This window comes from Rhinoraja longicauda, chromosome 1 (genome assembly GCF_053455715.1).
Source record: "Rhinoraja longicauda isolate Sanriku21f chromosome 1, sRhiLon1.1, whole genome shotgun sequence".
Lineage (NCBI taxonomy): Eukaryota > Metazoa > Chordata > Chondrichthyes > Rajiformes > Arhynchobatidae > Rhinoraja > Rhinoraja longicauda.
In genome coordinates this window covers 133196894-133224839 of record NC_135953.1, presented here as the reverse complement: position 1 = coordinate 133224839, position 27946 = coordinate 133196894, and the positions used below count along the sequence as shown (strand labels likewise).

Genomic DNA, 27946 nt, shown 5'->3' with positions numbered 1-27946 from the left:
TAGTAATGAGTCTGGGTCAGAACATGGTTGAGCAGCAGGGATCACAAGTTTACAGGAATGCTGAGTCAAAGTTAAATAAACTATAATCTTATTAAATGGTGAGCAAGCGCAAGGGGGTATGTGACCTACCCCTGTTCCTAATGGTTCTGTTTATATATTTATATTACACCAAAGACAAACAGATTCTGTGCCTTCATTCATTACTTCAATGCCATGTGCTGCCACTGTGATATCTTCTCTACAGGTAGTTCTGACCATTTTCTCAAAGTGCTCAATCTTTGTTAACACTCTTGAGTCTTTGCTGGGCTACTTTGCAAACCTGGTGCTTGCTTGACTGCTGTTTCTGCTTTATGATCAATTGTCTTTCTGCCGACTGGATAGCAAGCAACAAAAGTTTTTCACTGCAGCTCTGACACGTGACAATGGGTGAAAACAGGCAAAGGGGTTATTTGACAGACAGACTGTTGGACAAAGAACAGAGATGAAGAGATGGGTGTGAGCCCGATAGCTCGTTAGGCTCACGGATAGAAAAGGTGTGAATTGTGTATCAACTGTAAATGGTACAGGTGGAGGGGGGGGGGGGGGGGGGGGAAAAAGGTAGCAGTTATGGATTAGTTACATAAAATTGGATAATTCAATGTGCAAACCATTAAGTTATAAGCTACCCAAGCTGCATACGAGGTGCTGTTCCTCCAATTTGCGCGTGGCCTCACTCTGGCAATGGAGGCGGCCTAGGACAAGTTCAGTATGTGAATGGGAAGGGAAGTTAAAATGGTTACCAACCGGGAGATCCAGTAGGCCTGCACCAAGCGCAAATGTTCAGCAGTAGTTTGGTCTTGCCGATATACAGGAGCACCACATTGGGAACACCAGATGCAGTGCATGAAGTTAGAGGAGGTGCATGTTAATCTTTGTATCACCAAAGTAGATAAGCATATTTGGGTCTATTTTGTCTTCAGTTTATTAGAGATGTAACCTCATTGAAGTTTCAAAATTCTTAAAGGATGCAACGGGATTAATGTTGAATGGATGTTTCCCCTAGCTGCGGCATCTAGAACCAACAGTTACAAGCTCAAAGTCAGCATTTGACCATTCAGGACCGAGAGGAGTACATGAGAGGCTCAATCACAATACTTTGAAGACAGATCAATACAATGTTTAGATATTGATGGAATTGGGGTAAGAAAGTGGTGCTGAAGTAAAAGTCACAAGCCTGGTGAGTGCCAGAGGAGGAACAAGAAACAAAATAGTATACTTCTATTTCTATGTCCTGAGAGAAGTCCAAAAGCATCTAAATTTCTAGATAATTATGTTTTTCCCCTATTCCTTATGCTTATCAATCTTACAATAATGGTCCCAAAGCTTCCCAAGAGTGGAAACATCATCTCTGCATTGATCCTAACAAGTCCCTCCATAATTTTAAATACTTAAATTAGGTTACTATTTTGCCGTCTCATTTCTAGAATTAGCCTTTTCTGATGGCACAACCTCAGTTCTTGCATTATCTTTCCAACATTTTTAAAACTGCAACCTCTTTGGTGCCTCTAAATAATTTACATAAAGAGACCAATTTGGTAACTTTCCGTTTATATTGAGACATCACGTCCTGTTAAATGCTGCCATTCAAATGGCGACATGAATGCACAATGGCAAACTCAGTCAAAAATTCATGCAGCACAGAAACAGGCCCTTGGGCTCAACTTGTCTATGCGAAGCAAAATGCCCCCCATCTAAGCTAGTCCCATTTGCCCACATCTGGTCCATAATCCCTCACCTTTCCTATCTGTGTACTTGTCCAAGTGTCTATGGCATCTCATAGTACATTTTAAATATTAGAGAGGAAACCAGCGGGGAAAAACCAAATGTGTAAAAGTGTTTCAGTGGAAGGAGAAGGATGAATCTATTTTTTTTTTAGATTTAGATTTAGAGATACAGCGCGGAAACAGGCCCTTCGGCCCACCGGGTCCGCGCCGCCCAGCGATCCCCGCACATTAACACTATCCTACACACACTAGGGACAATTTTTTTACATTTGCTCAGCCAATTAACCTACATACCTGTATGTCTTTGGAGTGAGGCTACTCAGATTAGAATTTTGATACACAAAAGCCACAAGCCATTGACCCATAAGCAGGTCTGTACAGCAGGTATTTATTTCAAAGGAATATTTGAAATAGTTGTATTATTTAACTTCCAATAGCAATCACCTTTTTGGTGCAATAATCGATGCAATCTGAATTATAGTTATAAATGGAGGTTGGGCAATTCAGTCTTAAATAGATCAAAGTGCAGTAATTTAAAAACAGACAAATAGTCTTGTAACGTCCAGAAAGCTAATCTATCTAATATGTATGGTACTACTTGCAAGTAGAAGGCAGTTTGAAATTGTTCTTACCGTTAGTTGTGTACAAATCATTTCTACTTGGAATAATACTGTACTTTCTACATGAAATTCTTCTGGAATGAACCATTTCCCCCCCCCCCCCCCCAAACTCTTCACTACATTCAAGATATCACAATTGTACAAAGCACTGCTACAAATTAGAACAAAGGAAAAGTAGTTTGCAGCTAACAGAACTCGCAATTTTGAACAAAAATCGGCAACATATCAGAGTACAAACAAAAAGCATAACCGTGGGTAGGGGGGGTTTCTGAAAAAGAAGCCTGGTTGTCACTTTGATGCATGAATGATGTCAAGAATGCAGGCTGAATCTAGGAAGCACCATCACAGATTGTGTTCTGCTGAGAAATGTGACAAAACACTGCATTGCTGGCAGGATTAATTCAATTGTATGATTCGGAGGAACGGAAAAGAAAATGTATAAGTGGTGCCTCGGCAGGAACAAAACTAAGTACTAGAAAACCAAAATAATGCCGATTTATTTTGTATATACTGCAGGTTACACAAATAATGCAACTGAACAGGAAATAGAGCAAAAAATCTAAGTGCCAACCACTGTCACAAACAGCCTTTTAACAGCTTTTTTTTAAATGCAGCAAAGCATAATCAAAGCAAAATATATAAATATATATTATATATGTACATACACAATAATATATATATAAATATATATATATATATATTAGTACACACACACGCACACAGAATCTACACTGTTCAACATACTGAAAACAATATGTTGCATTTTGAAAAAATCAAAATACTGGAACTCAATTGTGTGAATGAAGATAAACTCCAAACATAGTGCAGGGATCATTTATACTGCATTGAATGCAAAAACGTCAATGTGCCAGTCTAAAGCTTGGAGATGATAAATGCTGAAAACAATATTCAGCAATGCCATGCATCTTTCAAAGTGCTAATGGTTGTTGCCAGAATAAATGGGGCTTATCACTATCACGCTGATCAGATTTAGTCAACACATTGCTGCTTTGAAACTAGTAACACTAGGTAGAAAATGATACTACTTTAAGTAACGCAAAAATGTGCAAGACTAAGCATTGTGCAAAATTCTGCCTCATCACATAACATTTTTTTAGACTGGGCATTTCACAGCCCAGAGTCCAACTACCTCTTTCCAATACTTGGGTTTCCATACAAATATGGACATAAGTATTTATATATAATTCAAGCAGCACTTATATGAATACAAGAAGCATTTACAGCCACTTCTACGCATTCTACTCTTCTACAATAATAAACATTATGAAAAAAAAATCTTATATTGCAGCAATGACCACGGTTCACTCTGTGGCTGAAACCTAAATTGTGTTTGTCTGTTCAGTTAAGCCAAGGTAGGCCAGGAACGAGTTTTTGGGGGAAACAGTATCTGCGAGTGCAGTCTGCTGCTGTGATGAATGGAATGTAGTTTCATATTTGTTTTGAGGAAAAAGTGTAGTCAGTGGAATAAGATGGGCTAGATCACTGTTCCTGTATTTATTGAGATGTGCAGAAATGCCATTCAAGCCAAATAAGCCAAATGATCCTGCTGAAATTCCATTCTTGCCCGTCACTGACAGAGCAACAGTTTGCAAAGCCTGTGATGCTGACATAACTGAAAGTGGTGAAAGGAGCTTTCTCGGGCTGCCACAGTTTAATATGGAGTTGCTCTCTTTCCCAGGCACAGGCAGGACTTTCCTCTCTCCTTCCAAATATTCACCATTTTGATGCTTCTTCACGTGCCGGCTGAAGACAAAGGGATGCGTGGTTGTGAAGAAGCATTCTTCGCAGCACAGAGTCTGCCTTGGAGAGTGCTTCAACTTTTTGTGTAGGTTTAGATTGTCTTTGCGTTTGCAGCTGTAAGTGCACTGGTCGCAATGGAAAGGTCGCTCCCCTGTGTGGACACGCACATGCTCTATCAGCTTATTGGCCGTCTTGGAGAGATAACCACATTGGTCGCATTTGTAGTGATTGCCAAGGCGATGTTCACGGATATGAATCTCCAGCTCCAGTTGGTTTGCTTTAACCACTTGACAGATGCGACACTTGAATTCCATTTTGTAGTGTGTCCTTAAATGGCATTCCATGGCTGAAGGACGGTTTGTGGCGTAAACGCAAAATGGGCACCTGATATACAATTAAAAACAAAGATGAAAGTTAAAACAGATTTAACGATACTTTAATACTGTGTGTTGTAACAAGTCAAACACACAAGACTCTGAATAAATGAATTGAACTGTTTAACAATATCAGGTGATAAACTCACTGAAACACTGCTGACTTGGTTACATGTCCATAAATTATTAGATCGACTGTAATTTTCAAAATAGGTTTTACGTAGCAGGGAAAAAATAACGTATCCTAGAAATAAACTACATTTTTGTAGCATAGACCAAAACTCATTGATTAGGATGCTCTCAGAACAACAAGGATCCCACATCTGACTCAAATGTAAATGCTATTGCTCAAGTCATTGGGAATTAGAGCACTTTTAAGCTCCTAAACGTACAAGGGACATATCCGAGAGAGGGCATGACAAGGGCTTGCTCCCCTGCAGTGAAAGAGATTCCAACAAAATGGTGCAATCAGGTTGGGGGTTCATTTTGTTTAGGAATTTTCAAAATGTCACATTTCAAATGATGCTTAATAGCTCAATGCTTTCACTGAATAGAACCAACTCCACTTTTAAAAGGATTCTCTATTCATGCTATTTATACTGCTGACTTCAAAATTCATAACATTTCTAAATTTCTCTAGTTGTTCTCCACCTTCTGTAATCTTTTAATACAATTGATTTTCCACTCCCCTCTACTTCACCATTGGTGACCGATATGGCCCTGCATTCTGCAATACCGTTCCCAAGCCCATTTGCATTACAATATTTTTCCCCACCTTGACATTCTCTTTCCATACCTTTGATCCCTCCACTAATTCCTGCCTATTGAGATAAACACCTCCACAAAGTGAAGTTGGTTTTGCAGTGAAAGAAACCCTATGCAAGAATTAATAATTTATAATTCAGCACTGTTAATGATTAATTTGGCATAATCTCAAACTTTCTACGTTTCACATAGAAATTTTATGTAAATAAAGGATATACAACGAGGCTTAGTGGTTTACTAAAAAAAGTTTTTGCAACTCACCAATGCCACAGTAAACCATCAAGTCAAAGTTGTGCATCCGATTTATACCACATCACTTTAGAGAAATTGTAACTTCATGGTTCAAAGTATCTGTTCAAATAAATATTTAGAGAAATGAATAAGGAGATCACGGATTTATTAATTTTGGAGTTGGGTAGATGGAAAGACGGATGCATTAAAATAGGCTAATCAAGGATTTCCAGCACAAAAGATAGCTAGTGCAGGCAGGTTTTGGAAGTGTGTGGCAAAGCTCGAGACATGGATACCAGATGGATCAGTGATGTAAACTGCAAATACTGATGCAGCAAGCTGAACAATAGGTGGGCACAAACAGAGACAGTGTTAGGAAATCAGCATCAGAAAATCAGTCAGGGATATAGGTAGAGTGGGGATATTAGGAGACTTGTTTGGTAACACAATGTTATGACTCGAAAGGAAAGGCAAGGGATGATGAGCTATTGCTTAGAGTCAGTATGGACTTTGTGGGCTGAATGACCCCTTTCCATGCTGTAACCCTTCTGTGATCTAGAGTAGAAAAGCAAACATTACTTGTGAATGCTGCAACGTTTAAAGATTGAGAACTTTGCATTGTTGCTTATCAAAAGTCCTCATATAGTCAAAAGTTAACAGAGAAACTTAAAAAGTTAGAAAAGCAAATCTAAAAAAGTGGGCAAGAAGGGTGTTGACAATGAACACTGAAAGTACAAAAACATTTCAAACCCCAATTTATCCTTTACCTAAATTAGTATAAGAAAGTAAATCATTTATTAGCTCACGGCAGGAGTAACTAACTTCTCATGAGGTTTAGCCATGAGGAATCCACAGGGGCCAATCCAATTCAGTTGAACGGACTGCAAAAACCAGCACAAAGTGCTTATAATTCAACATACATCAGGCCTGTTCCATTAGAATTATAATACACTAGTTTTAGAATTCTTTTTATAAAAACCTGCCACCTCGCTCCACTTTTCCTGCCCCAATTGACATTGTGAACATTTACAGTACATGCCAGTAGTTATTTGGTATATCAAAGCAGCGTCTGGTCCTGCTTAGTTGTCACACGTATCCATTTTCCTCAAGAGATACCAAATAAAGGCTAGGAGAAAGAATTCTGTTCAATCTTCTACTCAAAACCAAGGCGCTTTCATAGCTGAGTCAAAGCAGACCTATTCATTACTATAGGTTTTTGAATCCACGTTATTTTAAACAAAAGCCGAGTTACTTCAGAAAATAAAAGTTTGTAGACATCAACTCTTTACACTTTATTGTATGCCGAGTTGCATTCTTCCAACTAACGTTTGATATTTCGGGAAGGAGGTGATATTGTGGAAAGATCTTCTGTTCAAGAGCCAGGTCTTATACTAGGAGTTATCCCAGTATTTCCAGTGGTCTCAGTTTCTGCACAGGTATTAACCCAAGACAGCAGCAGCACCTTCTGTTCTGCTGCTGCTGGGGCATCATAAGTATCTCAGCTCTGAAGCTAGGAAGCTTGCCCCTAAACCAGTCCCGTGCTAAACGATGCAAATACAGCATTTTTCATTCAAATTAGGTCAGGGCCTATGTTGCACTTAGTCCAAGCAGTTCCTGCATCTAATCATTTCAAGGTGCAACAAATACGCCCTCGGACATGCAAGGCTTGATTTTGAGGCAACAAAATTTCTATCTCATTATTTAATCTTTTTTCTTCTCTATTTTACCAGCTTCTCACCGTGATATACTTCCTCAAAAATGCTGACTTCTCAGAGTAAAATTGAGGAAATATCTTTTACTGCCCAAAGGGTCCATTTGTCATCCTTCGGTTTGCACTTTCTCTTGACTAAATGTCGAGCTTCCGGCTCCCATTCAGTGCAATATTTTTCCGTTTCTGATCTATCTAAACCTTTTTCTCACCCATTCTCGTGTCTCCGAGCTCCCTCCCATTCCAACTGTTCCCCCTGGCTTGGCTATCTTTGCTTATTCATCCATTGGGTACAGAGTTAAGCAGTTCAAGTGCAAAACTAATTTAATTGTCTAGAGACAGATCTTGCTGGACCACATCAAATATGCCAGGCCCTAGTCTCTTCACACCACATTGCTCGCTTTAAGGTCAACCCAGAGAGCAAGTCACGGGCTACTTTTCACCAACGCCAACAACTTTGTCAGAATTTTTTTTCTCTGTGCATTCCTTCCTTATTTGCAAGGAATTTATAGACACCAAATCTGAGGCAATGTGTACAACTGCACTGCTACTATCTCTTCTTCCTGGTGTTTGATGAATTGCATCTCTCTATATTCTCATCCTGCTTAATCCAGAACCTGCTTCATTCCCCATCATTCTCCTTTGCACCGTTCAAGCGATGAGATTCCTCTATGTTCCCTTGGGACTCCTTTGCAACCAAACTGCTCAGCACCTATCTTCTCATCTTCGGTTGAAATTCTCAGCATAACTAACATAATAAAAAACTTTTTCTTTCCTCAACTACCATTTCCTTCCTTTCAAAATTGCCAGCAACTCCTATATTTTCTTTAAAAATATTCTCCACCGCCTACCAATATTTCCATGCTAAACATATTGAAGTTCCTGTAAACTTCCAAATTTATGTCCCACCTTTCATGCAAGCCCAAGTTTGAAGTTCTCCAATTAACTGCCACAGTGTTAAAACAGTGCCAATTAAACCATAAAGAAACATCTCAGGTTGATCTTCAGAGCACAGTACCCTCTCCTTACTTCTCTGTGGTATCTGGCAAAGTCGGTCACACCATCTTACTTTAACACAACCCCAGTGATTCATTCCATCTTGTCCTCAGTTTAATCAGTTTAAAAGTTGCAGTCCTTTGTTTAAAAACTTATTTAGGCTGCTCCAAGCCCCTACCCACATTTCAGGCCAACAATTTTTGCCTCCTTCCTCAAACTTGGTTTCTCTTTGTTATTTTGTGTTTTACTTTCTCTTACTTTTTTAAACGTAATTTCCTCTGGCCAACCATTGGAGGAAGTGTCTTCAGCTGCCAAGATCCATTTCTTTGAAAGGCTTTCCCTAAATCTCTCTAAAACTCTACCTTTATCGCTCCTTTATGCCCTCCTTAAAACCCACCTGTTTGACCAAGCTTTTGTTCAACCCTCATAATCTCTCTTTGTTGGCTTGATGTCCACTTTTGTCTGTGTATGCCTCCGGGAAGTGCCTTGAGACGTTTGTCTACGTTAGAGGGACTACATAAATGCAAATTATTGTTATTGCTGTCATCATTGCTTATCCTGTGCTATCTATTCTCTGTAATAGTCTGCATTAAAATCTAGTCTAAATAAAATGCCCTCCATAATGTTTGGGACAAAGATCCATCATTTATTTATTTGCCTCTGTACTCCACAATTTGAGATTTGTAATGGAAAAAAGTCACATGTGGTTAAAGTGCACATTGTCAGATTTTATTAAAGGTCATTTTAATACATTTTGGTTTCACCATGTAGAAATTACAGCAGTGTTTATACATAGTCTCCCCATTTCAGGGCACCATAATGTTTGGGACACAGCAATGCCATGTAAATGAAAGTAGTCATGTTTAGTATTTTGTTGCATATCCTTTGCATGCAATGACTGCTTGAAGTCTGCGATTCATGGACATCACCAGTTGCTGGATATCTTCTCTGGTGATGCTCTGCCAGGCCTGTATTGCAGCCATCTTTAGCTTATGCTTGTTTTGGGGGCTAGTCACCTTCAGTTTTCCCTTCAGCATATAAAAGGCATGCTCAATTGGGTTCAGATCGGGTGATTGACTTGGCCACTTAAGAATTGACCATTGTTTAGCTTTGAAAACTCCTTTGTTGCTTTAGCAGTATGTTTGGGATCATTGTCTTGTTGGAGAATGAACCGCTAGCCAATGAGTTCTGAGGCATTTGTTTGAACTTGAGCAGCTAGGATGTGTCTATAACCTTCAGAATTCATTATGCTACTACCATCACCAGTTGTATCATCAATGAAGATAACTGAGCCAGTACCTTCAGCAGCCATACATGCCCAGGCCATAACCCCCCGCGCCACCGTGTGTCACAAATGAGGTAGTATGCTTTGGATCTTGGGCAGTTCCTTCTCTCCTCCAGTCCATACTTTGCTCTTGCCATCACTCTGATAAGTTAATCTTCGTCTCATCCACAGGACCTTTTTCCAGAACCGTGGTTGCTCTTTTAAGTACTTCTTGGCAAACTGTAACCTGGCCACCCTATTTTGGCGGCTAACCGGTGGTTTGCATCTTGCAGTGTAGCCTCTGTATTTCTGATCATGAAGTCTTCTGCGGACAGTGGCCATTGACAAATCCACAGCTGACTCCTGAAGAGTGTCTCTGATCTGTCGGACAGGTGATTGGGGATTTTTCTTTATTATAGAGAATTCTTCTGTCTTCAGCTGTGGAGGTCTTCCTTGGCCTGCCAGTCCCTTTGCGATTAGTAAGCTCACCAGTGCTCTCTTTCTTCTTAACGATGTTCCAAACAGCTGATTTTGGTAAGCCTAATGTTTGGCTGATGTCTCAAACAGTTTTATTCTTGTTTCTCAGACCCATAATGGCTTCTTTGACTTTCATTGGCACAACTTTGGTCTTCATGTTGATAAACAGCAATAAAAGTTTCCAAAGGTGATGGAAAGTCTGGTGGAAAGACTAGGTGCTGAGAGTTCTCTTATACCTGCATTAAGGAGGCAATTAAACACACCTGAGCAATTACAAATACCTGTGAAGCCATGTGTCGCAAACGTTATGGTGCCCTGAAATGGGGGGACTATGTATAAACACAGCTCTAATTTCTACATTGTGAAACAAAATTGTATAAAAATACCCTTGAATAAAATCTGACAATGTGCACTTTAACAAAATGTGATTTTTTTCTATTACAAATCTCAAATTGTGGAGTACAGAGGCAAATGATGGGTCTTTGTCCCAAACATTATGGGGGGCACTGCAATATTACCTATGACACAGCAGTGAATAATCCAAAACGCTCAGCAGTGGAAAAACAATATGAAAAAAAATAAAAGGGATTAGTTTCTAAAGAGCAAAGGATATCAAAGTGACAAATGCTATGTAAAGAAATTTCACCCAAATCTCAACGATAAAATTCAATACAAAAATCTTCACTTCAAACCCTAATCGAGCTTTAGCCAATTTTATTTTCTGCAGAAGTGGTTGCAATACAACTGCCTCTCACTAAGGTGAAAATAAACCAACAAGGATCTAATTCCTCTTCATTGTTTAGTGAACCTTACTGGAATTTGCACATATAAAGCAGTGAAGTGACAAGGACAAAATTCAACTCAGCTATGACATTTCGCCCACCTCAATTTTAACTCTACATTTCACAGAAATGCCAATTTTTGTCAGCAAAACTGATTTTTGTTTTTCTGTTTCAATCCATTTTAAGTAAACCACTTACTGTGAAGATGTCATCAGTTTTGCTGTTATAGACTATATAATAGTAACATCAGCAGTTGGTATTAAAAATAAACAGGAAATGCTGGAAACCCTCGTCAAGTCAGACAAAGTCCATGGAGAATCGGAAAAAAGTATTTGGTTAACATTTTCAGTCTATGACTTTTCATCAGAGCAGGGTGCTGACATAAATCATTATTCCAACATGCTTCCTCTCATGGAGAATGATATCTGACATGTTAGGGATTTTCAGACATTTTCTGCTGTTGTTTCATTGTATTTTTGTAGCACTGAACAAAACTGGCTAATTTTCTCATTCAATCATGGAACAATATTCTTAAAGCCAGTATAGATTTTGCTGCTTCAAAATCAAAACTAAGGAATTAGTGCTGAAATGTTCCTTAAAAATCAGATCCCAAGAATGGTCGTCTAGATTCCAGCTTTCCTTACTTGAGTCCTCCAGTGGATATATTATGGCATTTTTTGTGTTCCAATAGTTGTTCAGATGTTTTCAAAAATTTGTGACAGACGTCACATTCATACATCCTGGTGATGAGGTGTATCTGCAGATGTCGTTCATACATCATCTTTGTTTTACACACAAAGTTACAGAAGATGCACTCAAAACCTGAGGATTAACACAAGCACCACAATTATAAAGTGCAAATGAACACAAGAAAAGGTGGAATCAAAAAATCTTTGAACAGTCAGTACACACAATAACAGCGTTGTAAGTAATTGACAAATTACAGAACATATTTAAGTTCATTATGAATGTGAATCACCATTGGGGACATGGCGAGGAGTGAGCACCACTCCCAACTAAGATATGCTAGTTATACCGGTAAAGTGATATCTTGGCCCCAGATATGCAAGTCTAGTAAGGCAGGCAGCAATCCCAACCAACCTTACTTGATTTACTACATTTGACACGACAGCCCAAGATAGCATCACTGGTGCAATCCCCCACAAAATCATTGTCTTCATTGGGCAAAAACTATGCTTGTAAGGTCATTAGTGGGCGGCACGGTGGCGCAGGGGTAGAGTTGCTGCCTTACAGCGAATGCAGCGCCGGAGACCCAGGTTCGATCCTGACTACGGGCGCCGTCTGTATGGAGTTTGTACGTTCTCCCTGTGACCTGCGTGGGTTTTCTCCGAGATCTTCAGTTTCCTCCCACACTCCAAAGACGAGGTTAATTGGCTGGGCAAATGCAAAAAAAAATTGTCCCTAGTGGCTGTAGGATAGTGTTAGTGTGCGGGGATCGCTGGGCGGCGCGGACGCGGTGGGCCGAAGGGCCTGTTTCCGCGCTGTATCTCTAAAAAAAATCATTATCCCCTCTAATTCTTCTCGCAAGAACTTTGTTCAAATGTATTTTTATGATGTTTATGTCGAGAACAGTTTCAGGAAGCAACAGCTGAAATAAACCTACATACTTTCCTGCCACGTCTATTAAAACAACGCAATGCAAGCAATTAACCCTTCCTTAAGAATGAGCTTCTCACCATTCACTCCTGACACTCTTCAAAGTGGAGACACCACCTTGATGAATCGCGACTTGCACACTAAAGGTACAAGAATTTATGGCAACAACTTCTAATTATGCTCCTTCTCTAAAACACCACAGGTGCTTCGGTAATGTTATCAAACAGAAATTAAGGCCAGGCTTAATTAAACCTGATAACCATTAGCTTAGGCAAAGCAAGAAGCATTTAAGGTTATTTAAAAACCAGAAAGAGCAGAGCAAGGAGAAAATTAGACAAGGAGTTATAAAGCTTAGGGGTTCCACATTGCAAAGTGTATAAAAGTTGGGAATGATTAAGAAGTTTGATTAGGGATGCGCAGTTTTTCAAAGGTAGCCGGGCTGGAGTAAATTAGATAGGAAGACAATGGACACATTTGTAAACAAGGATGAAAATTTTCAAATTAAATCACTGTTTAACCAGTGGCTAGTGCAGGTCTGTGAGCACAGGAATGATGACAAGTTAAGATAGTATTAACAAGCAAAAACATTAGTACAGTAATAGATGGAATATGATCGAATTTAAACTACACAAGAGTAAGGAAACTTTAAGGAGCAATGGTTCTATGGATGACTCCAGATCTGGGATCTCTGGTGTTGATTCTCTAATGTACATCAGAGCTGTAAACAAATCCTTAATTTAGTTTGCCTGTAAGGGTTAAGAAATTAGAAGCATTTCTCAAATGCCTCCCACGCATAGAAATTACAGAACATTATCCTGGGTTGTGGGTAAATGTCACATTTTCCACACCTAACCTTTCCACTAATCTAATACAAAATTAGTGTGCCTCCATATTCCTACTAAGTATTGCAAAATATTTCTGGCTGGAATCAAGGATGAGCCTCAGCTCCCACTGGATGACTATATAGGCGAAGTTTCATTCAGTGGACATATTTTACTGAGACCACAGAAACATCGAAATTCAACCTTGTTACCATGGTTCTTCCCGTTTCCCTTAATAAGTTCTTAGAGATGTATTGGCTACAACAGAAGATTATTTTTTTATTATCTAATTGCTCCTGGCATGCAAATAAAGGAAATGGCTAACTTATACAGACATTCTGGCTTAATTACGATAAATATAATTTGATAATAGTTCCAGGCTGCTTTACCTGTGAATTTATTACGTAAAGCTCTCTGCTCTAATGCAACTAGCTGCATGATCTCCCTGTGATCATAGATTTCGCCGAGTTGCCCCAGTTTCCATCTACATATCAAAGACATGCTGGTAGGTTAAATGGTTACAGAAAATTCCATTTAGTGTTGGTAGGTGGCAGCAGAATCAGGGAGATGTGATGGATATGCAGGTGGACATAGGTTAGTGGGAGGTAAGTGGCAGAATGGGACTGAGAGGAATCTTCTGAGACCTGGCTTTGATGCAATGGTCTAAACAGGCACCAACACTGTCACAAGGAACATTGACAAAGGATATATGAAAAATTACTTATTTATTATATTTTACAGTAAACATTTATTCCAAATTACTTTTGTTTTCCAATTTGCATTAAGCTACATGAAATTTTGAGTAGAGTAACCAACATTGACCAATGCCGTACTAAAGAAAAAGCTATTTAAAAAAGTTAAAGAAAAGAAAATCTTTCATTTCTTTGGTACTTTATAATCTCTTTGACAATTATAGCAAAGTACTGTGCACACTCAAGTGTAGAAATAGTGACTTTCTCACAATCAATGTCATTCAATCAGACTGGTTGACATCCCACGGCACTGAATGTGTTAAACTGGTAGAATTTGTCCTTTGGGGGAGGGGGGTGAAAAAGGCAAGCAACATGAATAAGTCCCAACACTCACTGACAGCAAACTCAATGTTGCAAGCTCTCTGCATCAATTCGTTTGCACCATCGATGCACTTCTTCATCTTCATGAAGAAACAAATCACTTCAAATTTCTGGACAGATCTATTCATCTCGTGTAAAAATGGGGATTTGCTGCTTCTTTTCCAGTTCTGTATTGTTGTAGGTCATTGGACTTCTATTACTTAAAGTCATCAATAAATACAGATAAGCAGTTTTGATCTGATCATGTGGGCTATGTGCATTTCCAGTGTTATTTACAATATGACTATGAGTTATTTAAAAATCTGGGTAATTTATTCAATGCACATCATATATTCAAGATTAAGATTATAGATCTTGGGAGATTTGGCCAGTTTACTGAAAATGTTCAGAAATCTGAACTCAAAATGGCATTTTCTCTAAAAAGTCTAAACTATTATATAAAAGCAACAAAACTTTAATTGTTAATATTTAGAGGTCCAAAAAATATTTAGAATTGGTCAGTTTGAGACAACAAAAAACACTTGCACATCTTGATAGCTGTAGTATCTATAAATTAAATTCAAGTTACTCACATTTCACTGCACCTATTTTACCAGCAATGATTTCTGAAATTTCTTGCAGCTTTTTAAAAATGTTTACAATCTTAGTGAAAGATAGCATTTAATTAAATTCTAGCTATTCATAATCTATTTGGGCCTTTCATGCATGGGTGCACACTGACATCTCAATATTTAGTTCTATGACACAATTTTGCATCCAGTTTCAAGTGCCACATTATTTTGACACACAGATGAAAAGAACATAACCAATCACAATCATCAAAAAGAATCTTCAACTGGATCACTGAGTCAATAAACAAATCCTCCTCACCTTTCTCAGTTTTTTCCTCTGAACCCGATGTAGACGATCCACTGAGTGCCACTGGAGGGTTGAAGGAAGTGCTTTGCTCTTCATTGGTGAAGTCAGAGTGGGGGATTTCAGATTCAGTGACGGAATCACAAAGTGCTGAAGATGAAGACAATGAAGATGACGAAGACGATGACGAGGAAGAAGAAAACATGGCCGCTGCCTTAGATTCACTGGCGGGACTATGACAAGAGGGTGTTTGGGCTTTCTCATCTGCAGAAGTGTTAAACACAGCAAAGTGAAAACATGGTGAATGAAGTTCAGCCATTGGTTGACAGCACATATTTTTTGACAAGCGTAACCTTAAGGCAAAGCATTAGCTCAATTCAGCAATAATTTCAGAGCTGCTCAGCCCATCATGTGGGCTGAAAATAAGAGGGCCAAGAGAAAATGTTGTAATGAAATATCCGAAAACATCCACCAAAAAAGGTTCCTTGAGATTTGGTTAGCTTTGGAAAATTATGGCAATTGGGGTTTTTTTCTTATTACCAAGGCGGCATTTTGTTGAGCAATGTGCAAAAAGTGATGTTAATAACATTGTTAATAAATAAGACTATCAATTTAAATATCCAAAGGAGATGTTTTGTCACAATAACCTCACATAAAGATATGTGATTTTTATGTTTATCTTCAACAGCCTATCATGCTCTGATCTCTGCATTCCTCCAAGTCTAGATGCTCCTGATTTATTTTATCTCAATGTTGCAACCAACCATGTGGCACAATGTGTGCCTTTACATGGTGAGAATAGTTGCAAATAGAGGGGAGAGAAGAGCAGGATAGGTGGCTATTGTCAGGATCAGAGAGAGGAGGAAAACTGCTGCAGCTTGCTTTCTCGTCGAAGAATCGTACAGCAGAGAAACTGGCCTTTTTGACTGAATTTGTCCACTTTTGGACCTCTTTCACCGATTGCCATGCCCCGCCCTTCCCAATACTGCCTCTCTCCCCTCCGCTTTCTCCTCCATCCCAATTCATTTGTCCTAATGCCATTCTGACACCCATCTCCCTCCCTCCCTCCTCCAAATTCTGTCCTTGTTCAGTGGTGTCCCTCAGATCAAATGGTAGCAAGATTCGGGGGGAGCTCAATTTTTGGAGTTTGAAAGATTAGCTGTAGATCGCTTTCATCATTCAGGTGAAGGCTGGGAAGTGTAGAAGAAGTAAGAGTCCCAGGGAGGTATTTAACAGGCTAAAAGCATGCGCTGAAGCTCACGTGAAGACTACTTTCTCCAAATACTCTACTACCCACACTGTAAGCATGTTCAAACATCCACGTGGTAACCTTCTGTGCTAATGGCACTTGGTATTCAACATTTCCGTGTTCAGGTGAGGTAATTAGCCTGAAACATTGTATCTATTTCTCTGTAGAAGAACACAGATAGATCTGTTTCCACTTATATTGAGAATCTATGCTATTAGCTGATATAGTTAATTAGAGATATTGATATTTTGTTGTAGATGGTTGAAGATGGTTTATTTTGTTGTTGTCTTAGCTAATATAAAATGAATGCTTATTTTCAGTAGAAAGCAGTAAGATGGATGCTTGTGGCAGAAATGTTATCATTGGGAATGGAATGTGTTTGTCCCTTTACGAGTGATAGGGAGTAGACAGAGGAGTATAGGGGTTCTTTGTTCTTAAATTACTCCCTTGTCTGATAGTGTTAGCTTGTGTACTAAAACAGTTAGAGCAAGGCCGTGCAGCTGCAGGATTGCTCGTATGTAGTAGATAAAAAGTTTCTTTCTCAAGAACAACTCCTTATATGGGTGCGTGTGAAAGTAGGAAAAGTTTTGAATCCACTCCAGGTAATTGATGCGTTTCCCCGAAAGCATGTGACCTATATTAATGGTTTGGTTTCTAAGCATGTGACCTGTATTAATGGTCTTGTTTTCTCTGTAACCATGGGAATTGTATTAGAATTGTAATTGGTCACTGATTTCTTTTCTGTCACACCCCTTTTTTCCTTTCTGTATAAAAAGTAAACAATCGTGGAAAAGTTTTTCTTTCCCTCTCCCCAGTAGAGATCTTTTCAGACACTAGCATTGTATGTGGAGATCCTCACGGGAAGTACCCCACTGTGGAATAAATCTGTTGTACTCATCCAGTATACGCATTTTATTCAGGCTGAAGGTAAAGAACTCGGATTATCATTTTGGTGTCAGAAGTGGGATTTCAAAAGACAATTACCACGAGTTCGCGGCCAAGGAGCTGAGAAGTCTCGGAGACAGAGAGAGGAATTGGGCCCCCGATGTAAGTGGTTTGTTTTACTGCATCGGTTTCCTTTGATCTGCCGTCTGATGACGAAATGGCCATTCGCTAACTCTTGTGTGATGTCTCGACGAAATCAGGTCATTCTGGCGAATACTGGAAGAGGCAGATATTTTGGTCAGTGATTGATATCACTGGGAGTCGACTAACATTGTATGATATAGATATCAATACCACTGGTCAGGTTTCAGTCCTGAGAGTGCAGACGCTGGTCAGGTTTCAGTCCTGAGAGCGTGGGTTACAACCGCTGTAAGATTGGGTCCAGTTGTTGTGTGAAAGTGTTGTGAGGTTGATGTGTGAAAGTGTTGTGAGGTTGTTATGTGAAAGTGTTGTGAGGTTGTTGTGTGAAAGTGTTGTGAGGTTGTGGTATGAGCTTGTGTGAAGTTGTTGTGGGAGGTAATAAGAATTGGGACGTTTGGAATGCGACTATGTAAAATTTGTGCCATTTGCAATGCACTGTGTCGAATTATCAGTAAGCAAAATGGATAATCGTTTGGATACTACAACTGAATCAAAAAGTGCTTTGCAAATCTTATGTGGACGAAATTGGTAAGTGAATTCAGCCATTGGAAGGAACTAAGGCGTTGGATGTTGTTGAAAAAGGTTCAGGAGATATTTGGATGAATAAAGGAAGTTTCAGTGTTGTCAAGTTGGTAAGAGAATATTTTAAAGTTGGGAATAGAATTACTGAAGGGGGAGTGGCTAAATCAGCCGGAGTGTTAAAGAAGGAATGTGCTCATGAGAAATATAAGGAAATAACTGCAGATGCTGGTACAAATCGATTTATTCACAAAATGCTGGAGTAACTCAGCAGGTCAGGCAGCATCTCGGGAGAGCAGGAATGGGTGACGTTTCGGGTCGAGACCCTTCTCAACCTTCCTCACCCTTCGGTCTCGACCCGAAACGTCACCCATTCCTGCTCTCCCGAGATGCTGCCTGACCTGCTGAGTTACTCCAGCATTTTGTGCTCATGAGAAACGTTTGAGACAGAAGTCTGGTAAGACCCTGATGGGGTGTGGGGATATGGATGTAAGTGGATTACGTAGTCCAATGGCATGCCTTCCACCCTAACAAAGGGAGACAGTTTTTTTTCTGATTTGGACAAATGAAATCACAGAATTTATGTGGTTCCTAACTCCCTACCTCCCCCATATGTTGTCAGGACGGCAAACTGGAGTCGGCAGCTTTGAGCATTCTGCTCAGCCAGCTGAACTGTTTGTCCTAATACAACAGAGCAGATTTCCGTTATAAAATGATCTGCCCACACAACAGGTCAAACACCGGTGAGAATCTATGCTATTAGTTGATATAGTTAATTAGAGATATTGATATTTTGTTGTCTTAGCTAATATAAAATGAATGCTTATTTTCAGTAGAAAGCAGTAAGATGGATGCTTGTGGTAGAAATGTTATCATTAGGATGGAATGTGTTTGTCCTTTTATGAATGATAGGGAGTAGACAGAGGGGTAAATTGATGCGTTTCCCCGAAAGCATGCGACTTATATTAATGGTTTGGTTTCTGAACGTGTGACCTGTATTAATGATTTTGTTTTCTCTGTAACCATGGAAATTGTATTAAAATTGTAATTGGTCCTTAATTTTATCTGTTACGCCCCTTTTTCCTTTCTGTATAAAAAAGTAAACAATCGTGGAAAAGTTGTTCTTCCCCGCTCCTGAGTTGAGATCTTTTCAGACACTAGTATTGTGTCTGGAGATCCTCACGGGAAGAACCCCACTGTGGGATAAATCTGATGTGCTCATCCAGTATTACTTGTGTTGTTATTCAGACTGAAGGTAAAGAACTCGGATTATCACCGGTAGATGTAGGGAACCGATTAGGAAAGTATCCCGGGGACAGCGGGTGGTTGTGCCTAAAATGATGAGCCAGACTAAAAGCTCAAATAAAAGCAAGTCTCCCTCGGAAAGGAATGCCAACCATCCAAGACGTCATTAAATTACAGGAGGACGCTCCTGACCGGGATAAAGTACTGTGGAAACAGCTCGGGTGTACAGTTGATTGTGGATCTAAACTGTGGATCACCCCTGCTGGACAGGCTTGTATGTCAGATGATTTAGCAATGTGGGTTATTGAATGTACACACTTTGCAACTCATTGTGGTGCTAAAGCAACCAGTGATACGCTCCTAGCCACATGCTGGCATCCACGGTTGCAATCTCTGGCTCAAGGTATTAGCAATCGTTGCCTAATTTGTCAGCAACATAATCCTGGAAACGGTGTACCTTGTGAGATGGGTAAAACACCATTGTCCGTGGGTCCCTTTGAGACCCTCCAGATGGACTACAGTGAGCTGGAGAGATGTCAGTGTTATAAATATGTATTACTTATTGTAGATGATTTTAGTAAATGGATTGAGGCTCACCTGACAAGAGATAACAAAGCCTCTACTGTTGTGAAGTGTTAATGAGAGTATTCCCAGGTATGGAATTCCAAATCGATTAAGTTCAGACAACGGCTCTTATTTCATGGGTCAAATAAACAAGGAATTCTGTACCCAGATGGGCATCCAGTAATAGTTGCATTGTGCCTACAGACCTCAGGCTGCCGGACTAGCTGAAAGGGTTAATCAGACCTTAAAAGTAAATTGAGAAGCTAGACCATAATGCTTGCACAATCTTGGTTTATGGTATGGTAATTGCCAACAGATGTATTTTGAAACTATGGAAATCAGACTCTGCTCCTCAGTTTGAGACTTGGTTAAGAGAATTAATGGGCATCTTACACGTAGAGAGGCTAAGATATGAATTGTCTGGCAAGCCTCAGAAGTTCTTCAACATATGGAACCCAGTGCTGCAGCGTATTAAGGACAAGTAAAACTATCCCCTCAATGCCACACGCTTTTGTACCTTCTTTGAATCCAGCAGTGAAAATACTGAAATATTTGACTTGTGAAAATGACCTTGACTCATGTTTTTGTGCTTTTGTCTTTTTTGTCACATTGTAGTTATGTTTTTTAAAAATTTATTTATTTGTTTGTTTGTTTTCATGATTATATAGGGATGGGGTTTACTGTTGTTGTTATATGCACTGTAATTAATTAAACTAAAAATTAAATATATATATATTTTTTAAAGGAAATTGGCCAACTACAGGCTGAAACGGGAATTACATGGGTCAAATTACTTCCCGTAGCCCTGTTCCAGATACGTACCACCCCGGCTGGGGAAGCACGGCTGAGTCCTGCTGAAATTATATACGGCAGGATCTCGCTGGGACCATCTCCAACAACTGACTAAGCGGCTGTGGTCTGACAGGGACTTCAAAGGGAGTAAAAGTGCACTATCAGATCCTTTGTGTCTGGACTCCTGAAAAAGGTTCCTGGGAACACAGTGGTCACATAGAAGCCAATACCGAGTAAGAAAGTTTTATGAATTGGAGACTTTAAATTGAGTAACCCGTCTCAGGGAGGATGGGGTCTGTAGAAATATTTTGTGAATTGGTCAGTGTGGACTATGTTAAACTAGTTTCCCTCCTGGAGGGGAAAGGGGGAGGGATATGTATTACTTAGACCCTGGAAAACGTACAGATTACACACAGTTATCAGCTTGTGACCAAGAGATTAGGAGACGAAGGATGGTCAGTGTGCGGGAAGCATGGAATGTAAAAGCTGAATGCAAAGCAAGTTTATTTATATAGCACACTCCAGCAACAAGGCAGTTTAAAGTGTTTTACATAAAACATTAAAGAGCAGGAAGCTGAAATAGAATAGACAGGTATAAAATACCAGAATAAAGGTTACAGTGCAATGTAAGAATGAATAATTATTTGATTTAATAAGAGGCAGCGTCAAACAGAAGTCTTCAGCCTCGATTTAAAGGAACTGAGTGTTGCAGCGGACCTGCAGTTTTCTGGGAGTTTGTTCCATATATGTGGTGCATAAAAAATTAAACGCTGCTTCTCCAGGTTTACTTCTGACTCTGGGGACAGAGAGCAGATCTGTCCCAGAAGACCTGGGAGGTCTGGATGGTTTATAGTGTAGCAGAAGATCAAAAATATATTTTGGCCCTAAACCATTCAGTGCTTTATGAATCAACAGTAGTATTTTGAAATTAATTCTTTGATAGATTGGATGCGTGTGTGAGACCTCAGAACTGGAATGATGTGATTCACTTTCTTGGTCTTAGTAAAACTCGAGTAGCTGCTTCTGAAACCTCTGCAGCTCTCCTGCTGAGCCATAAGTCCTTTAACCCTTGATATATTCTTAAGGTGATAGTAGGCTGACTGAAGTCAGTATGCAGGCGGAGCAGCTGCTATGGGGGAGAGAGAGAGAGAGAGAGAGAGAGAGAGAGAGAGAGAGAGAGAGAGAGAGAGAGAGAGAGAGAGAGAAAGAGAGAAAGAGAGAAAGAGAGAAAGAGAGAAGAGAGAGAGAGAGAGAGAGAGAGAGAGAGAGAGAGAGAGAGAGAGAGAGAGAGAGAGAGAGAGAGAGAGAGAGAGAGAGAGAGAGAGAGAGAGAGAGAGAGAGAGAGAGAGAGAGAGAGAGAGAGAGAGAGAGAGAGAGAGAGAGAGAGAGAGAGAGAGAGAGAGAGAGAGAGAGAGAGAGAGGCAAGAAATGGAAGAAATGAATCGAGGAATGGAAATATGAGGCACAAGAAAGTGTGGGAGGAGTTTCGGCATAAAGTTGGATGAATAATCCAAGTGGTAGAGGGATAGAGTTACGTACGAAGGAAGGCATATTGAAAGGTTGGGATGTATTATTGGCGGAGTGCCAACGGCGCGATGTTCAGGAAGAAAAAATACAGTAGGCAACAGGATTGTAAATAATTGGTAATGCAAAAATGGAAACCTAAGCGAAATAACCCTGAGGACCCCTTGTCCCCTTGGCATGGCGACCCTGTTTATAGAAGAGGGGGATGAGGAGTAAATTGGGAAAGTCGGGAATGGTGTAGAACACCTCCCCCAGATGCCCCTACCCACCTGTTCCCAAGAGCAGGAACTGCCCCACTAAGTTCCCATGGGGGGGGGGGGGGGGGGGGGCATCGGCACCCCCACAGGAAAGGGCACCCCCGGAGGAAGATGATACCGAGAGCGACCGGGAAACTGAAAAGGGCAAAAGGAGGGGAAGGGCTGAAGCAGAAGAGGAAGGAGCAGCAGTAATTGAGTTCATCAGTGAGAGAGTGCAACGAAGAGTAAAGGAAACGCGAGGCTGAAAACCAGCAGGAAACTAAAAAGACAAAAAAGATAATGCTACTGAGAGCAATGCCAAATCCATTAGCAGGACCGAATGGGGCGCAGGCAGTGATGCATGTATACACCCCATGGAAGTTGCAGGGAATTATGATACTCTCTAGGAATGCCCCAGACTGCGTTTGCATTTGTGAAATGTATAAGATCAACATTAACCATGTACGAAGCAGTCGCAGGAGATGTGTTCACTCTAACGTCCGCTATCCTGAATCCAACCGACGAGGTACGATGGAGAACCCTTTGGGAACCACACCAGCCCGACCACCCCTAAACAGATGAGGGTTTTTTCTGGGCTTGGTTAATTTCTGCCGGAGTGGATCCCCCAACGTGGCAGTGTACACTAAATTACTGTCGCCCTTGCCTCCGCCAAGGCACCGCAGCAATTCACTCTCTCACCCCAACAAGAAGAAGCGTGCCGCAATCTAAAACAGTGTTAGTCACTGCACCAGACATTGGACGTCCTTTATAAGATTGCCCCTTTTCAGCTTTATGCGATCAACCTATTGCAAGCCCCAGCCCTCCCGACACAACTGGCCATTATCGAGTGCAATGCCCATCCGGGTGGCTCCAGACACAACTGGCCGTTATCAAGTGCAATGCCCATCCGGGTGGCCGCGAATAAAATTTCCATGGAAATGCCCTTGGCTGACATCACTGCCTGCACCGTAGCTTGCGAATCCTGCACTATGGTCCCCACAGAACCAAAGGAACGGGGTACTGATTTTGAATGATCAGCCATGATCACATTGAATGGCGGTGCTGGCTCGAAGGGCCGAGTAGCCTACTCCTGCACCTATTGTCTATTGTCTATTGACCCTTTGAGTGTATATAAGTAGACCTTATAGAGTTGCCACGGGCACATTATGATTAAGTGTGTGGAAGTTATTTTGACCCACACGCTCTCAGCGATGAATTAATTATGCACAGCAATTAACCCATGTTTTACCAGTCCTGCATTCCCAGGTACAAGAGGCACAGAAACCACTACCAGTTACATAAGGGGACGAGTCCATAATACCAGGAGACAGACTACGTGCTGAAATCTCTCCTCAGAATAGACGAGGTTAACTTATAATGAAAGTGCACCTGGTGATCATCTGTCTTAAAGCCTTGCTGATTCCAGGTATAATGGAGGAAAGAACGTGCAGGCTGGACCAACCTAACCACGATCACCACCTGTGCCAAGGAGATGTACTTTAATGCGATGATGATAACTCGGAGGGATTTGGAGAATGGAACGTCAGCCGACTGAAGGTCTGTATTGGACTTTTGAGGCATCTTCACTTTTTGTGACTGTCATCATAAAATGTTACCTTGTTATTGGACGAAGTGTAAATTTGATGATGTATGTCCAAGTGCGGTAGGTTGGATTCCCACAGAACTATGTCGGGTCTCTCCACTACAGAGACGTAAACGTGATCTCCAGTTTCTCGGAGAAGTTTCAAGAGGTAACTTATTTCTCCGAGCTCACTCGGCCATGTACTCCCCACATAGAAACATAGAAAATAGGTGCAGGAGTAGGCCATTCGGCCCTTCGAGCCTGCACCGCCATTCAATATGATCATGGCTGATCATCCAGCTCAGTAGCCTGTACCTGTCTTCTCTCCATACCCCCTGATCCCTTTAGCAAAAAGGGCCACATCTAACCCCCTCTTAAATATAGCCAATGAACTGGCCTCAACTACCTTCTGTGGCAGAGAATTCCACAGACTCACCACTCTCTGTGTGAAGAAATGTTTTCTCATCTCAGTCCTAAAAGACTTCCCCCTTATCCTTAAGCTGTGACCCCTGGTTCTGGACTCCCCCAACATCGGGAACAATCTTCCCGCATCTAGCCTCTCCAACCCCTTAAGAATTTTATATGTTTCTATAAGATCCCCCCTCAGTCTTCTAAATTCCAGCGAGTACCAGCCCAGTCTATCCAGTCTTTCCTCATATGAAAGTCCCGCCATCCCAGGGATCAATCTGGTGAACCTTCTCTGTACTCCCTCTAAGGCAAGAACGTCTTTCCTCAGGTTAGGAGACCAAAACTGCACACAATACTCCAGGTGCGGTCTCACCAAGGCCCTGTACAACTGCAGCAGAACCTCCCTGCTCCTAAACTCAAATCCTCTTGCTATGAATGCCAACATACCATTCGCATTCTTCACTGCCTGCTGCACCTGCATGCTTGCTTTCAATGACTGGTGCACCATGACACCCAGGTCACGTTGCATCTCCCCTTCTCCCAATCGGATCTCCCCTTCTCCCAATCGGTCACCATTCAGGTAATACTCTGCTTTCCTGTTCTTGCCGCCAAAGTGGATAACCCTCACATTTATCCACATTATATTGCATCTGCCATGCATTTGCCCACTCGCCTAATCTATCCAAGTCACTCTGCAGCCTCCTAGCATCCTCCTCGCAGCTAACACTGCCACCCAGCTTCGTGTCATCCGCAAACTTAGAGATGTTGCATTCAATTCCCTCGTCCAAATCATTAATATACACTGTAAATAACTGGGGTCCCAGCACTGAGCCTTGCGGTACCCCACTAGTCACTGCCTGCCATTCCGAAAAGGACCCGTTTATTCCTACTCTTTGCTTCCTGTCCGCCAACCAATTTTCTATCCACCTCAACACTGAACCCTCAATACCGTGTGCTTTAAGTTTGTACACCAATCTCCTATGTGGGACCTTGTCGAAGGCCTTCTGAAAGTCCAGATATAACACATCGACTGGTTCTCCCTTATCCACTCTACTAGTTACATCCTCGAAAAATTCTATAAGATTCGTCAGACATGATTTGCCTTTGGCAAATCCATGCTGACTTTGTCCGATGATTTCACCACTTTCCAAATGTGATGCTATCACATCTTTAATAACTGACTCTAGCATTTTCCCCACTACCGATGTTAGGCTAACTGGTCTATAATTCGCCGTTTTCTCTCTCCCTCCCTTTTTAAAAAGTGGGGTTACATTAGCTACCCTCCAGTCCTCAGGAACTACTCCAGAATCTAAAGAGTTTTGAAAAATTATCACTAATGCATCCACTATTTCTGAGGATACTTCTTTAAGCACTCTGGGATGCAGCCTATCTGGCCCTGGGGATTTATCTGCCTTTAATCCATTTAATTTACCTAACACCACTTCCCGACTAACCTGGATTTCCCTCAGTTCCTCCATCTCATTAGACCCCCGGTCCCCCGTTATTTCCGGCAGATGGTTTATGTCTTCCTTAGTGAAGACAGAACCAAAGTATTTGTTCAATTAGTCTGCCATCTCCTTGTTCCCTATGATCAACTGACCCACAGTCAGTTGTTGCTACCCACCCATGATCTCAGTACAGGTATTATTCAGCATAAAACCAGAATGGGACCCCCTAAAGTACCTTATATGTGATAATTGGAGGGAGAAAGCAAAAATAAAGGCACCTAATCCTATCCGCCTTATTTATGAACCCTTTACTGCCCCGTCTGCTATTTGTCTCCCGTTTCCAAAGGATAATTCACATTCACAGGACGTATGTTTGGTCGCGGATATCGCCAAACCGTGCAAATTCACACCCAACGATGACCTCATGTCATATGAGAATTGCTTCCACCAGGAAAAGGAGGGATGCGTATATGTTGATAACCCGAGCAACATCACATGCTTGATGTCATTTTGTGATAACAGGACCTGTCAGGTCAAAGATGGCCAAGGGAAGTGTAAATGTCACCCCTATACCTGTGTTCCTCATGCTATGGGAATCCAACTAGTCTGTGGAGTATGCAATAGTGCGCATGTGGTGGTGGGAAACTATACGTCCCCACTTACCCAGATGACGAAAGAAAGAGGTGGCAGAGAAGCGCAATGGTTCTCTGAGCAGTTTAGGGACTGGATAGAGGGAGGTGAGTTAAACATGTATTCGATATGTCATGGCACCTTGTTTTTAACAGACTCAAATCTCTTCTTTTTCTTTAATGGTACAGCCACTAATGTCCTGAATCCACCATTCCCCAGACAGGTGGCAATAGGAACCCTGATTCCTGTCCCTCCCAGTGGGTGTCTCGTCAAAGGTTGGTGACTAAGAATGGTTGGTTGTTTCGGAAGAATTTTGTTCAAAGTGGAAAGATCCCACATCTCTGGGAACACATGGGAGCTCTGTGGGATACGGATAGGCGAGCTTCTTTTGTCTAGGCTTCACTGGAGGCTATTTGGCTGCCAATAATCGCAATTACCTCATTTGTGATCTCACTATCTTGGGTAATGCAACCACGGGGGGCCTCGACATGATTACCCAGGGACTGACTGAACTTAGGCTCTTTACAATGCAGAACAGATATGCCCTAGATTATTTGTTGGCTCGAGACGTTGGTGTCTGTGCTATAGTAAAAGGTAGGTGTATGATGGGAGTTAGGGATCAGACAAAGAATATTACTAGTTTTATTACAAAGATAAGGGAGCAAATGGATAACATGAAGGAGTCGAATAGTTGGGGTGATTAGGGCTTCATTGTTTGTATTTTTGTAGGGTTGGCTATTCTGAAATGCGTAATGAAAAGAATGCAGATGGTGTTAGAGAGTATTGGTACTTCAAGAATGTTAGTGGTAAGACAAACTGAATTGTGTGATAAGGAGGCTGATGATGTTGATAGTGTGAAGGAAGAGTTTGGACGACTAGGAAGGTTATTAGATTAGGAGGTAAAGATGAAGGGGAAGATGAAGTGGTTTTGAGGATGACCAACTTAATAGAATAGGTGTAGTAGAATATGGGGCCTTTGGAGGGCGATACCAGAAGAATGATGCATGTGTGGAGTTTTGGAACTGAAAGGCGATGTAGGCAAGAAGCAGTTCATGTAAGAGATATTGTAGCAGGGATTCGTTTTTCTGGTGTCAGGGGTCATTGTTTAGAAGTGTTAATGATGGTCTAGTATTGATGTAGTTTCCTTTCTGTAGAAATAAACAAGGTTTAGATTTGATTGTACTTAGAAGTTTGGTTGTACTTAGTTTGTTTTCTGTCCACATGAGGGAATATGAAGGCATTGTTTTACTCTTGAGGTGTTTAATGTGATTAATTGTTTTAAGCTTCGATAGTTATCATAGAATGATAAAAGGAGGGAATGAGAATCTATGCTATTAGCTGATATAGTTAATTAGAGATATTGATATTTTGTTGTAGATGGTTGAAGATGGTTTATTTTGTTGTTGTCTTAGCTAATATAAAATGAATGCTTATTTTCAGTAGAAAGCAGTAAGATGGATGCTTGTGGCAGAAATGTTATCATTGGGAATGGAATGCGTTTGTCCCTTTACGAGTGATAGGGAGCAGACAGAGGAGTATAGAGGTTCTTTGTTCTT

The 27946-nt window shown here is 40.9% G+C and overlaps 1 protein-coding gene across 1 annotated transcript in view; it reads right to left on the bottom strand.

The window, feature by feature from the left end:
- Positions 1 to 2507: 2507 nt before the first annotated feature.
- The window catches only part of znf827 (zinc finger protein 827), a 90608-nt gene continuing 65169 nt past the window's right edge, over positions 2508 to 27946 (bottom strand). The window contains exons 12-14 of the mRNA XM_078406959.1: positions 15123 to 15371; positions 11386 to 11563; positions 2508 to 4528 (exon numbers count right to left, since the gene is read on the bottom strand). Of these exons, the coding sequence (XP_078263085.1) occupies positions 3724 to 4528; positions 11386 to 11563; positions 15123 to 15371 (1232 nt within the window). The 3' untranslated portion in view covers positions 2508 to 3723. The remainder of the gene's footprint in view (positions 4529 to 11385; positions 11564 to 15122; positions 15372 to 27946) is intronic.